The sequence below is a fragment of the Balaenoptera ricei genome, chromosome 20, assembly GCF_028023285.1.
Source record: "Balaenoptera ricei isolate mBalRic1 chromosome 20, mBalRic1.hap2, whole genome shotgun sequence".
NCBI classification, from domain to species: domain Eukaryota; kingdom Metazoa; phylum Chordata; class Mammalia; order Artiodactyla; family Balaenopteridae; genus Balaenoptera; species Balaenoptera ricei.
Genome location: NC_082658.1, coordinates 20,853,681 through 20,867,096, shown reverse-complemented (window position 1 = coordinate 20,867,096; position 13,416 = coordinate 20,853,681). Strand labels below are relative to the sequence as shown.

Genomic DNA, 13,416 nt, shown 5'->3' with positions numbered 1-13,416 from the left:
GGGGAAAGAGGGACTTCCCTGGTGGTCCAGTGGTAAAGAATCCGCCTTCCAATGCAGGGGACGCAGGTTCGATCCCTGGTGGGGAAACTAAGATCCCACGTGCCGCAGGGCAGCTAAGCCCACGCGTCACAACTACAGAGCTCCCTCACCTCAATGAGAGAGCCTGCATGCCACAAACTACAGAGCTCACGCGCCCTGGAGCCTGCGCCACAACTAGAGAGAGAAAACCCGCACGCCACAACGAAGAGCCCACACGCTGCAACGGAAGATCCCACATGCCTCAACGAAGATCCCGAGTGCCAAAGCTAAGACCCAACGCAACCAAAAAATTAAATAAATTTAAAAAGAAAAGAGGAAAGGAAGGAAGGGAGGGAGGAAGGAAGGAAGAAAAGAAAATAAATGGGTAAAGATACAGCTGGGAGGAACTCTCTCAGGGTCAGAACAAATCTCAAATACTGACCTTTGAAACTATCCCTTCAAAGAAGCCTGAATTTGATTAGATCAATTTGTGGAGCCATTTATTCCCCAGGGCATTGTTGAAAAATATAGCAATCAGCCAACAACTAGTGTCATTTAACAGCTGGGTGTGGTCAGGGAAAGAGACAAGGAGAGATCTGTGCAAATCATTGTCCTGCTAGGGTGACTGTGGGCATAACTCCCCCCTAAGTAGCAATATCAGAGGCTTCACACTGTGTGTGTGGGTGGGCAGTGGGGAGCAGATAAGAGTCACTAACATAATCCTGCCACTCACTAAACAAGGAAACTGGTTTACTTGGACAAGAAACAAGGAATTGCTAAACTGGTTTCCAAGGTGGCTGCACCATTTTACATGAGGGTTCTGATTTCTCTACATTCTTGCCAACACTTGTTATTTTCTGACCTTTTGATTATAGCCATCCTAGTGGAGTGTGACATGACTTGAGTCAGTTTTAATTTGCATTTCCCTGATGACTAATGGTGTCGAGCAGCTTCATCAGAAGCCCTGGAAAATTCACAAATATTTGGAAATTAGACAATACAGTCCTACATAACGAAATGAAAAAGAAAAATAAAGAAGTAGTCACACTTACCAATTTCAAAACTTACTACAAAGAAACAGTAATCAACAAAGTGTGGTACTGGCATAAGGATAGACCTATAGATAAGTGGAATAGAATTCAGAGTCTAGAAAGAAACCAATGTGTCTATGATCAACAAATTTTTGACAAGGGTGCCAAGACCATTCAATGGGAAAAGAATAGTCTTTTCAACAAATAGTGCTGGGACTACTGGATAGCCACAAGTGAAAGAATGAATTTGGAACCTTACCTTACATCACATATAAAAATTAAAAATGGATCAAACATCTAAACCTAAGAGCTAAAGCTATATAAAACTCTAAGGAGAAAACAGAGAGCTTCATGAGGTGGGATTTGGCAATGATTTCTTGGCCAAGACACCAAAAGCATAGGGAGCAGAAGATAAATTGGACTTCATCAAAATAAACTTTTGGGAATTCCCTGGTGGTCCAGTGGTTAGGACTCAGTGCTTTCATTGCAGGGGCCCAGGTTCAATCCCTGGTTGGGGAACTAAGGTCCTGCAAGCCGTGCCATGGTGCAACCAAAAAAAATAAAAAATAGAAAAACTTTTATGCTTCAAAAGACACTATTGGGCTTCCCAGGTGGCGCAGTGGTTGAGAATCTGCCTGCCAATGCAGGGGACACGGGTTCGAGCCCTGGTCTAGGAGGATCCCACATGCCACGGAGCAACTAGGCCCATGAGCCACAACTACCGAGCCTGCGCGTCTGGTGCCTGTGCTCCGCAACAAGAGAGGCCGCGATAGTGAGAGGCCCGCGCACCGCGATGAAGAGTGGCCCCCACTTGCCACAACTGGAGAAAGCCCTCGCACAGAAAGGAGGACCCAACAAAGCCAAAAATAAATATAAAAAATAAATTAATTAATTAAAAAAAAGAGACACTATTAACAGAGTGAAAAGGCAACCCACAGAATGGGAGAAAATATTTGCAAATCGTATGTCTGATGGGGGTTAATAGCCAGAATATATAAAGAACTCCTCAACAACAACAACAAATTTTAAATGGGAACATGACATGAATAGACATTTTTCCGAAGAAGATATACAGGTGGACAGCAAGCACAGGAAAAGATGCTCAATCGTAAGGAAAATGCAAATCAAAACCGCAGTGAGATACCACTTCTCACCCATCAGGTCGGCTATTATGAAAAACAAAAACAGGGACTTCCCTGGTGGTACAGTGGTAAAGAATCCACCTTCCAGTTCAGGGGCACGGGTTTGATTCCTGGTCGGGAAACTAAGATCCCACATGCTGCGGGGCAACTAAGCCTGCATCTCCATGAGGGAGCCCGCGTGCCGCAAACTACAGAGCCCACGCGCCCTGGAGCCCATAGGCCACAAGTAGAGAGAGAAAACCCGCACGCCACAACTAGAGAGAAGCCCACGTGCTGCAACGAAAGATCCCACATGCTGCAACTAAGACCCGACACAGCCAAAAAAATTAAGAAAATAAATCAAATAAATAAATATAGTTTTTAAAGGCAGCCTTATTGAGCCATGTCAAAGGTTTAAAACAAAACAAAACAAAACAGAAAACAGCAACTGTAGTAGGGGATGTGGAAAAATTGGAACCCTTGTACATTGAAGGCAGGCATGTAAAATAGTGCAGCTGCTGTGAAAACAGTATGGTGGTTCCTCAAAAAACTAAACATATGAATTACCGTATGATCTAGCACTTCCCCTTCTGGGAATATACCCAAAAGAATTAAAAGCAGGGATTCAAACAGATATTTGTACACCCGTGTTCATAGCAGCATTATTCATAATCGCCAAAAGGTAAAAACAGAAAAGTCCATCAATGAATGAATGGATAAATGTGGTATATACATACAACATATATTTCTTTCCTTAAAAAGGAAGGAAATTCTGACACATGCTACAACGCGGATGAATCTTGAAGACATTATGCTAGGTGAAATAAGACAGACACAAAGGGACAAATACTGTAATATTCCCCTTATATTAGGCACCTAGAGTAGTCAAATTCATAAAGACAGAAAATAGGATAGTGGTTGCCAAGGAATGGGGAGTTATTGTTTAATGAGTACAGAGTTTCAGTTTGGAAAGATGAAAAATTTTGGAGAGACATGATGGTGATGATTGCACAACAATGTGATTGTACCTAATGCCACTGAAGTGGATACCTAAATATGGTTAAAATGGTAACTCATGTATGTTTTACCACAATAAAAAATAGATCAAAAAAAAAAAAAAATGGATCAGAGACCTAAATGTAAGAGCTAAGATTATAAAACTATTGGAAGAAAACATAAGGGTAAATCTTCATGACCTTGGATTTGACAATGAATTCTTAGATACAACACCAAAAGCACAAACAGCAAAAGAAAAAATAGGTGTTTGGACTTCATCAGAACTAAAAATTTTGTGCTTCAAAGGACACTATCAAGAAAATGAAAAGATAACACAAAAGATGGGAGAAAATATTTGCAAATCATATATATCTGATAGGTGACTTGTATGTAAAATATATAAAGAACTCTTACAACTTAATAATAAAAAGACAAGTAGTCCAATTAAAAAATGGGTAAAGAAGCTGAAAAGACGTTTCTCCAAAAAAGTATACAGATGGCCAATAAACACATGAAAAGATGCTCGACATCACTGGTCATCAGGAAAATGCAAAAACTGACTCAGATCACTTCATACCCCACTAAGATGACTATAATCAAAAGGTCAGATAATAACAAGTGTTGACAAGGATGTAGAGAAACTAGAACCCTCATATCCTGGTGGTGGGAATGTAAAATGGTGACGCCACTTTGGAAACCAATTTAGCAGTTCCTTAAACAGTTAAACCGTTACTACACGACCCCGACATTCCACTCCATGGAACACAGTGAATCCCTTGCCTTCCATTTTTATGCAAGAAAATATATGTCCACAGAAAAACTTGTACAAACATTCATAACAGCATTTTACATAATAGCCAAAGAGTGGAAATGACCGAAGTGTCCATCAACCGATGAATGGATAAATAAATGTGATACATCCATACGATGAAACATTATTTGGCGATAAAAAGGAATGAACTACTGGTACACAGTACCACATGGAAGAACCTTGAAAACATGCTAAGTGAAAGAAGCCAGACTCAAAAGACCACACGTTATATGATTCCATTTACAATGAAATGTCCAGAAGAGGCAAATGTATCTATAGAGACAGTAGATTTGTGGTTGCTTAGGGCTGGGGGCGGCGAGGTGGGAAGGGATTGGGAGGTGATAGCTAAAGGGCCTGGGATTGCTTCTGTGGTGATGAAAATGTTATAAAATTGACTGTTGGTGTTGCACATACCTATGAATATACTAGGGACCACTGAATTGTATACTTTAAGAGCTCAGCTGTGAGAAGAGAGACTGCAAGACGGAGAGGCAGGTGAGGGTGAAGGGAAAGTTTTCAGTGTCTGAAAGCCTGGGTCAAGGGCACAGGTGGAGAGAGGGCTTAACCACGGACAGCAGAAGAATCTCATTCTGAGCACAGCTTCTCAAGCTTTTCAGTAGGATGGGGGAGCCAAGCTCCATCGGGCACCTTATTCCCAGTTGCAAAACTACCTCCTGCCATAAGGATGGGAGAAGTTTGTGCTTCCTTGGGATAAAGCCAATAAGCTAACACAGGTGGTGACCTCAATTACCAGGTAGTTATCTTGAGAACAGGAGTTAATGGGTTGTGTCTGCCTGGCTCTGGCTTTAAAAGGGAGTGAGATTCTCTTCTGTCTGCAGTCCCAGCAGATTGCCTGTGATGCGTCACACTCTGCTTTTGACGCTTATTCAATAACAAAAGTATTTTCTTCCTCTACTACCTTTGTGGAGACCAATTCTGGATTGGAAAAAATTTTTGCTTTTTAACAGTTCTCAAGTTTGCACCTGCTCTAGGATGGGGTGCACCCCACTCCCGGCTCAAGCTGATACGAGTCTGAGGACCACGATACTCTGGCCCTACCTTCCCTCCACCTGCCAGCTTGGGCCAGCTCCCAGCACAGCGGCCCTTAGGCAACCTGCCCCTTTAAGAGCCCCCCCTTCCCAGCTCCTCCCTCAGGCCCAGTGGCCGGATTTCCTGGTTCAGGCCCAGCCCTTTAAAGCTGTGGCTCCATCCTTCTGGCCGGCTGTGTACTGAGGCTGTACGGGAGCGCTGAGGGGGCCCTGGGTGCCAGGTAGAGGCACAAGTGGGCTGTGACAGGTGCATGTGGGCTTGCGGGGGGCGGGGACAGGATGCTGGGACAGGGTGAATCCTGGACAAAGCAGAGCCCCTCGGGAGTGGGCCAGACATGCCATCCGTTTAGTACCTGCTGTGTGCCAGGCACCGTGCCATGCCTTTCCTGCACTTCCTGAGGGGTATTATTATTCCCATTTTACAGATTGGGGAAGGGAACGGAGCTCAGAGCAGCTGGCTGAGTTACCCAGGGCCAGACAGCTAACAAGGGGCAGAGCCAGGATCCAAACTCAGGTCAGTGTGGCCCCAAAGCCTTGATGTTCTCTCCCCCGCATCACCTGCCTGACAGGTTTAACTTGGCGGGGAGAGTGGGGGGGGAGGAAGTGGGTTTTCCCCCCTGCCCCCAGTGCCAGTACTTGGAGGCCTTCCTCCTGCCAGGAGCTGCTTGGAGATGGTGCTGTTCCTCCTGCTGTTCCTCCTGCTGCTGCCGCTGGCCGTGCTCTGGCGGCGGCGGCCGTCCCAGGACGCCGGGCTGTCCTGGCTGGTCCGTCTCCAGCACCGTGTGGCATGGGGGGCCCTGTGCTGGGCAGCCGCCTGGCAGCGCAAGAGCCTAGCGCAGAGCACGCTGCACGCGGGCCAGAGCCAGCAGCGGGCCCTGAGGCGGTGTCTGCAGGGAGCCCAGAGTCCCCGCTGCCCCCTCAGGGGGAGCACAGGTGTGTTTCCCAGGGTCTGGGGAGGTGGCCCCAAAGAGAAAGAAACCCCAGAGGACAGTCAGATTCCAGAACCTGAAGACCTCCCTTCCCCCTTCTACTGCCAACACAGAGGGACCTGACCCAGAGACCCTACCCAGGCCCGAGATTGTTCAAGATGAATTTTCCCATCCTGAGCCCTGACAGCCCCTCTTTCCCCCAGGCCCATTCTGGGTTCCTTCCTCGAGGGCCTCACCAGTCTTACCTGAAACTCTTGGGAAACTCTGTGGCTTCACGAGGATTTTATGATGTCTTTGGGGCTACAGATATAGGCATCTTCCGGAATCATCTCCCTCTGACCAAGGCCAGCCAGCTCCAGGAGGAAGAAAGTGGAGGGCAGCTCTTGCCCCCTACCTCAAACCAGTACCGTGGGGAGGCCTCTCTGCAGGTAAACTGGGAAGGCTGGAGCCCAACCCCACCAGAGACCCCTAACTGCAGCCAAACCCTCCCATCAGGATGGGAAACAAACAAACAAGAAACCTGGGGCCTCAGGGTCTGGCTCAGGCCCAGGGCCAACAACACTGTCTCTTGTCTCCCTCCAGGCCACCTTGCTTGGTCTGGCAGCCCTAAAGAAGACCTACCCAGAAGTGCTGGCTCCAGAAGGCACGGCCCGTGTGACCCCTTCCTCCCCTTGGCCCTATCCCCTCCCTTGGCCTTGGCATGCCCTGGGCCAGTTGGGCCCTGCTGGAACCAAGGACCCTAGGGCCCTGCTGCTGGAGGCACTGAGGTCCCCGGGGCTGCGGGCTCTGGAAGCTGGGACGGCGGTCGAGCTCCTAGACGTCTTCTTGGGCCTGGAGGCCGATGGCGAAGAGCTGGCTGAGGCAATAGCGGCTGGGAACCCAGGAGCATCTCTCCCCAGACGGGCAGCTGAGCTGCGGGAGGCCCTGGAGCAGGGACCCCGAGGACTGGCCCTTCGGCTCTGGCCAAAGCTTCAGGTGGTGGTGACTCTGGATGCAGGAGGCCAGGCTGAGGCTGTGGCTGCCCTGGGGGCCTTGTGGTGCCAAGGCCTAGCCTTCTTCTCACCTGCTTATGCTGCCTCTGGAGGTCAGCAAGACTCAAGGGTAGTGAGGTGAGGGCAGGGGGCAGAGGTCACACAGCTAACTGCCAAGTAGCAAGCCCTATATAATCATCTCATCTAATCCTCCCCAACACCAGCAGCTCCATTTTACAGATGAAAAAACTGAGGCTCATAGAGGTTAAGAGACACATAAATTTACACCACACGAGCATTTAACCCCAGGTCCATCACCTCCAGAACCACCGCCTCTTCCCAATTAAGACCTTAGAGGCAGAGGGCTGAGCCTGGGAGAGCCAGGAAGGGTGGAGTGGGAGGGCAGCAGTGGGATCGATGTTCAGAGGATTGGGGACTGGGATCCAGGGTGAGGGGCTATCGCCCAGCAGAAAGCAATGGTACCACCAGATGAAGAAGCCGCTTGCTCCCCACAGGGGCGTTGGGCCTGAGTCTGTGGCCAGAGCAGCCCCATGGCCTGTACCTTCTGCCCCCTGGAGGCCCCTTTATTGAGCTGCTCCCACTCAAGGAAGGAACCCGGGAAGAGGCTGCCCCCACCGTCCTACTGGCCGAAGCCCAGAAGGGCAAGGAGTACGAACTGGTGCTGACCGACCACACCAGCCTCACCAGGTGACCACCTGGCTGCCCACCCCCAGGCCACTTCAGGCCCTCTGGAACCCTGCTGAAAGCCAGGGGCATGAGCTAATGGGCCTTTGGGCCTGACCTCACCCCCACTTCTACTCTATCAGGTGCCGCCTGGGTGACGTGGTCCAGGTGGTTGGTGCCTACAATCAGTGTCCGGTCGTCAGGTTCATCTGCAGGTAAGTGACCCCCTGGGTGGCTGAGAGATCATCCTTGTGCCCTGGGTTCCTCTTCCTCCTGCTTCCTCCTCCCCAGGCTGGGCCAGACCCTGAGTGTTCGAGGCGAAGACACTGGTGAGGACGTGTTCTCTGAGGCCTTGGGCCGGGCGGTGGGGCAGTGGCCAGGGGCCAGGCTGTTGGACCATGGCTGTGTGGAGAGCAGCATTCTGGGTAAGCTTCTCCACTGGCTCCTGCCTCCTGTTCTTGGCTTGACTGTCCCCCAACCCATATCCACCCTGCTGGGAGATCTCTAGGAAAGAGAAAAGAGTCAGCCTGCTTTGCTGCTCCTAACAAAAGTCCTTCCCCATACCTAACTCCCATCCCTCCTGCTGCCTCTACCCATTTTCTCTCCATTTACCCCACTCCCTGCCAAGAAACTCCTTTCCTCCCCGCTGTGAACCTCGGAGTGGGGAAGAACAGGTGGGGGCAGTAGGCTTCGGCTTTGGATGCTGCGCTATTCACAAAAGCATGTGTCCACGGTGGGGGGTTTGCCTACAGATTCCTCCGAGGGTTCTGCTCCCCACTATGAGGTGTTTGTGGCACTGAAGGGGCTAAGGAACTTGTCGGAGGAAAATCGAGACAAGGTACACGAGACAGGGACAGGATATGACTGCATGTCCCTTTCACTCTGCACGCCCCCAGGTGCTGTGGGCACAGGGGAGGGATGGGGAGGAGGGGTGTGGGGAGGAGGGGTGTGGGGAGGAGAACCTCCCTGGGGCTCTGGGAAGGGAGGGATGAGTCCCACAGACACACACGTATACACACGAAACTCCTACCCACGCATTCCCTGGCCACAGCCGTGTGTGCCTCACCACACGCCACCCAGCCCCACACCAGTCTCACGCAGGCCGTTCTGTTTCCAGCTTGACCACTGCCTTCAGGAAGCCTCCGCTCGCTACAAGTCCCTGCGGTTCCGGGGCAGCGTGGGCCCTGCCCAAGTCCACCTGGTGGGGTGGGGGGCCTTCAGAGAACTGCGGGCAGCCCTCGCTGCCTGCCCCTCAGCCCCCTTCCCTCCTGAGATGCCCCGGGTCCTCAAGCACACGTACCTGGCCCAGTACCTGCAGAGGAGGGTAGTGTCCTGAGCTGAGGCCTGCCCACTGCCCTGTTCACCGTCACGGGCTGCCTCGCTCTTTTCTCTGGGGCCCCTCTGGATGGGGAGCCATTGGCCAGGGTCTTCGAGTGTCAGCTGACGGTTGCCCATCAGAGCTGCTGGGCCTTATGGAGGCCCGACCTCGTCTGTCAGTTCCGAGGAGTTGACTTCAGGGATAGAGCAGACACCAGCAGCGCCCCATCTGGAGCCCCCCGGCCCACCCTGGAGGACCCTGGGGTTCCAGCCCACGCTGACAGTGCCTGTGTCTCTCAGCCCGTGCACCAGGCAGGCTGGAAGTGTTGGGAGTTAATGCTCTCAGGAGTGACCCTCAGGCGGCAAGTAACAGGAGTTGGTGATCACAGACCTCAGCTTCATCGTCCCTCAGTGGGACAACTCTGGAGTGTATTCTGGGTTGTCTCCCTCCGAGGGTCACCACCAGTTGCCCACAGCGGTAACCCTCTCATTAACAAAGTTCTTCTTCGTTCTCCTTCTGTCCCTCCCGTCCCTACTCCCTTATGTGCTTTCTTGGATCACCGCCCAAATAAACCTCTTGCACCCAGAATCGTGGCTTGGGGTCTGCTTTTGGGGAAACCAGTGGTCCCGTTCGCTCTGGTGCTGCTGCAGCCTGGGCTCCCCTCCCAGCTTCAGCTCTGGACACCGGGGCTTTCCCCACACTCCCCCTCCGGGCTGGGGCAGGCCCTGAGTGTGTGGGCCCGCAGAGCCCTCGGGGACCCCTACCACAGCCTAAGTCAACCCAGAAGACACAGAGCCCCTCGTCCTACCTCTCCCCATTCCCAGCTTTACCTAAATGCGGAGCGGCTGCTCCCCAACTCCCCTTGCCCTGGCTTAGCACGGGTCCCCTTCCTGGCCCAACACCCACAAATCACTTCCATGGGCAGGCCCTGTACTGTAAAGCATAAAGAATCAGAGCAGGAAGCAGCTCCAGAGACCATCTGGGTTAACCGTCCATCTCACCAGTGGGGAAACTGAGGCTTTGTGGGGTCGTGAGGTTTGCCCAAAGCCCCGCAGCTCCTCCTAAGTAACTCGGCACCTGATCCCAATCAGTTGCCAAGCCTCAGATTCTGCCTCTGAATTACCACTTCTAGATTCCACGCCCCACATCCAGGCCCCTGCCCTCTCCCACCCGGTCCCCACACCAGCCCACAACTCCTTCCTGCTAAAATCCTCCCACAGCCCCTCGGCCCCCATGAGATCAAGACCAATCAGCTTAGCCAATAAGACCCTTTGACCCACCCTGGCCTACCTTACCTGTCCAGTCACCTCTCTCTTGTAAGAGAAGAGATCTGTGGACCACACCTTACTTCCCGCGTGAACTAAGCACTGTCATGTCTAGGTCTTTGTCCCTTCTTCAGAATGCCTTCTCCCCTGACCTTACTTGATGAAACCCACTTTTCATGCAAGGCTTTTTCAGAGGCTTTTCTCCACTGGGCTAGCCTTTTGCCGGGTCACCTCCCCACCTGGACTTTGGAGCTCCTTGAAAACTGAGCTATATCCTATGCACACTGTCACTCCAGTGCCCAGAGCAGGACCTGGCACGGAACTGGTGCTCAGTAGACAGTGCCCTGGATAAGACTCCAGCCTAGAGATGGCATGTGTCCTTCACCCCACGGTGGCTCTCTCCCTGCTGATGGTGGGATGGGACTCCACCCCTCCCGTCCAGGCAGCCCAGCCAGGTAGGAAGGAAGCTGGGGATGTTGAAGGATCTCACCAGGTTTTGCTGCTTTCCTCCCACTGCCCAGGGTTGGCTTTCAAGTTTCTCCATCTTGGAGGTTGGTGAAAGGGACAGAGGGAAGAAGAGAGACGGAGGGGAGGGAGAGCCAGCTAAGAAAGCTTTTCCGTGGAGGAAGAAGGCCCCAGGAGCAGTGACAGGAGGACGGGGGGAGAGGCCCGTTGCCCGGCTGCCCTGTCCCCCCACACACATCCTGTGGAGAGTGGGTCTCACGACTGCCTCCTTTCCTGCCCCTAATTAGCAGCTCCCCTGACACACTGTCCCACACCAGCATCCCAGGCAAGGCCTCTTTTGTGCTCCCAGATTCCTAGGTGCAAGTTGGCCTCATTAGTGCCCGGAGACCGCCCCATCTCCAGGGAGCAGGCAGACAGACGGGGGCGGGGAGGTGACCAGGAGCACAATGACCCACCTCCAGTCTCCGAGTGCCTTGGCGGCCATTCCTTGGGCCCAGCCTGGAGACGGCCCTCCTGCAGGAGGCTAATCTTAGATTTGCCTTTGTCTGGCCCCCGAGCGGACGCAAGTGCCCATCTCTCCCCCGCCACCCCAGAGCACTATAAACCCCATGGCCCTGGTAGCGGGTTGCAGTTGACAGCCTCAAAGCTCCTGGCTATTTGGACCACTGCAGACGGACGACACCTTTCCCGGCTACACCACTCTGAGCTCCAGACACCATGAATCCTCCCTCTACAAAGGTAAAGACCCAGGGACGGAGGGGTGACTCATTAGGCCAGGGGCAATGAGAGTGCCTGCTCAGGGAGCTAGAAGAAAGGTTGAAGGTGTCTAGCTCTTGGCCTTTTCCCATGTGGGTTCTGAGGCAGCGGACGGGGTGGACCCTTGGCTGAGTATCTGCCTTGGTTAACATTGGATTGTGCCGTGTTCTCCTAAGAGTTCATGTTTATTGAGCCTTTACTATGTATTAGGTGCTGTTTGCACCTGTCATCTCATTTCATCCTCCCAGAAGCCCTGCACAGTAGGAATTATTTAATACCCAGTTTACAAGTGAGGATGTTGTGCCCCATGAGAGGGTAGGAAACTGGTCCAAAGCGACTGAGCTGTTTGCCCTGCAAGGGAGCAGGCCGACAAGACAACAACTTGGATCCTGCCGGTCCACTGTGAGGGGGGAGGAGCGCATAAATAGGGCCTCTGTTTCCCTGAGCTAAGTTTCCACAAACTTCTGGGGCAGATTCAGACATGTCTGTTTTCAGGTGGAGTGGTCAGCGCTCTAATGGGGGTACAAGGGACTAAGGGTACGCAGAGGAGAGAGGGATTCATTCTGTCCAGGGGGTCTCAAAGGGCTTCCTGGAGGAGATGCTCTGCTAGGTCTTCAAGGATGAGTAGGTAAAGGAGCCAGACACGAGCCCTTCTCCAACACAGCCCTTCAGACAGCTCTGCGCAGAGGCAGGAAAGCTAAGCGACAGCGAGGGAGGAGCACAGGCCAGGAGGGGGCGTGAAGGCAGCTGTGCAGGGCCCGGGCGTAGGGGTTGGATGCGGGCGACCCTCAGCGCCCGGTCTCCGCCTCCCTAGGTCTCCTGGGCCACCGTGACGCTGCTGCTGCTGCTGCTGTTGCTGCCGCCTGCACTGCTGTCGCCCGGGGCGGTCGCGCAGCCTCTGCCCGACTGCTGCCGTCAGAAGACGTGCTCCTGCCGCCTCTACGAGCTACTGCACGGCGCGGGCAATCACGCGGCCGGCATCCTCACGCTGGGCAAGCGGCGGCCGGGGCCCCCGGGCCTCCAGGGCCGGTTGCAGCGCCTCCTGCAGGCCAGTGGCAACCACGCGGCCGGCATCCTGACCATGGGCCGCCGCGCAGGCGCAGAGTCAGCGCCGCGCCCCTGCCCCGGGCGCCGGTGTCCCGCTGAGGCCACCTCGTCTGTCGCGCCCGGGGGACGGTCCGGGGTCTGAGCCCTTGCTCAGGTCCTGTCCTGGCCCTACCCTGGCCCTGCCCTCTCCCCTCTGTCAGCCCGCCCGGTGTCAGCCCGCAGAAAAAGGGCAATAAAGACGAGTTTGCCTCGGTTAGTGTGGCTGCTTTCTGTCCCTGTGTGGTCGCGTCCCGCCCTCCAGGGGGCGTGAGTGTCTTTCTAACTATAAAAAGCCAGAAAACCTGCAGGCTCCGGGAACCTCAGCTTGGGCGTCTTTGAACCCGAAACACTCTCGGGTGGGGAGCTCCCAGAGCAAGGAACTGTGCAAGGCCCTGGGGTGCGGAGAGAACAGCATATGTGCGTGCTTGGAGGGGAGGATGGGGACAGACACGTCCCTCGGTGGTCTACCAGTCATTCTGTATCGCAGGGCCTTTCCGGAGAGACGCAGAGGAGAGAAAAAGCAAGCAGAGGAGCGGAATCCGGCTGGGAAGGAGGGAGCTGCGCCTACCGAAAAGGCAGGGAATATGAGGTTCAACATAAATCTGCCAGAGAGCTGCAGCGTGGGGTAGAGAGTCTGGGGGAGCAGTGAGGTGCTGAAGGGGAGGCGGTTAGGCTTGTGCAGCCCAGATTGTGAAGACCCTCACAAGTCGTCAGGCTTTTCACTTCATTCTGTAGGTAGCTGAGAGTCAGGAGAAGTTCTTAAGCGGGGATGCGGCAAGATTTTCCCGCAATTAACCGAACACACCTGGTACAGGTTGAATTGTGTGCGCACACACACACACCCCATTTACATGTTGAAGTCCTAACCCCCAGCACTTCAGAATGTAACCTTATTTGGAAATAGAGTCTTTGTGGA

The 13,416-nt window shown here is 53.2% G+C and overlaps 2 protein-coding genes across 4 annotated transcripts; both read left to right on the top strand.

Annotated features, from left to right (window-relative positions):
- Nucleotides 1-5,162: 5,162 nt before the first annotated feature.
- Nucleotides 5,163-9,516, top strand: GHDC (GH3 domain containing). 3 transcript variants are annotated; one of them, XM_059906978.1, is made up of 10 exons: nucleotides 5,163-5,247; nucleotides 5,452-5,540; nucleotides 5,685-5,959; nucleotides 6,262-6,383; nucleotides 6,538-7,039; nucleotides 7,442-7,634; nucleotides 7,754-7,825; nucleotides 7,902-8,035; nucleotides 8,363-8,448; nucleotides 8,728-9,516. In XM_059906978.1, the coding sequence occupies exons 3-10, from the start codon at nucleotides 5,698-5,700 to the stop codon at nucleotides 8,944-8,946; spliced, it is 1,590 nt and encodes a 529-aa protein (XP_059762961.1). In that variant the 5' UTR covers nucleotides 5,163-5,247; nucleotides 5,452-5,540; nucleotides 5,685-5,697; the 3' UTR covers nucleotides 8,947-9,516. The 3 variants fall into 3 exon arrangements, with proteins under 3 accessions (XP_059762961.1, XP_059762963.1, XP_059762962.1); XM_059906980.1 differs by having other exon boundaries at nucleotides 8,363-8,506; nucleotides 8,728-8,787; XM_059906979.1 differs by having other exon boundaries at nucleotides 5,201-5,273.
- A 1,859-nt stretch (nucleotides 9,517-11,375) lies between these two features.
- On the top strand, nucleotides 11,376-12,603 carry HCRT (hypocretin neuropeptide precursor). Its single transcript, XM_059908282.1, has 2 exons — nucleotides 11,376-11,396; nucleotides 12,229-12,603. The coding sequence occupies exons 1-2, from the start codon at nucleotides 11,376-11,378 to the stop codon at nucleotides 12,601-12,603; spliced, it is 396 nt and encodes a 131-aa protein (XP_059764265.1).
- Nucleotides 12,604-13,416: the final 813 nt, after the last annotated feature.

Excerpts from the sequence above, each read along its gene's own strand:
- GHDC (XM_059906978.1), top strand. The coding sequence starts at position 5,698 with ATGGTGCTGTTCCTCCTGCTGTTCCTCCTGCTGCTGCCGCTGGCCGTG. Across the intron at positions 6,384-6,537 it reads GTGGGGAGGCCTCTCTGCAG|GCCACCTTGCTTGGTCTGGC; the intron begins GTAAACTGGGAA and ends GTCTCCCTCCAG. Across the intron at positions 7,040-7,441 it reads TGCTTATGCTGCCTCTGGAG|GGGCGTTGGGCCTGAGTCTG; the intron begins GTCAGCAAGACT and ends TGCTCCCCACAG.
- HCRT (XM_059908282.1), top strand. The coding sequence starts at position 11,376 with ATGAATCCTCCCTCTACAAAG. Across the intron at positions 11,397-12,228 it reads TGAATCCTCCCTCTACAAAG|GTCTCCTGGGCCACCGTGAC; the intron begins GTAAAGACCCAG and ends CCGCCTCCCTAG.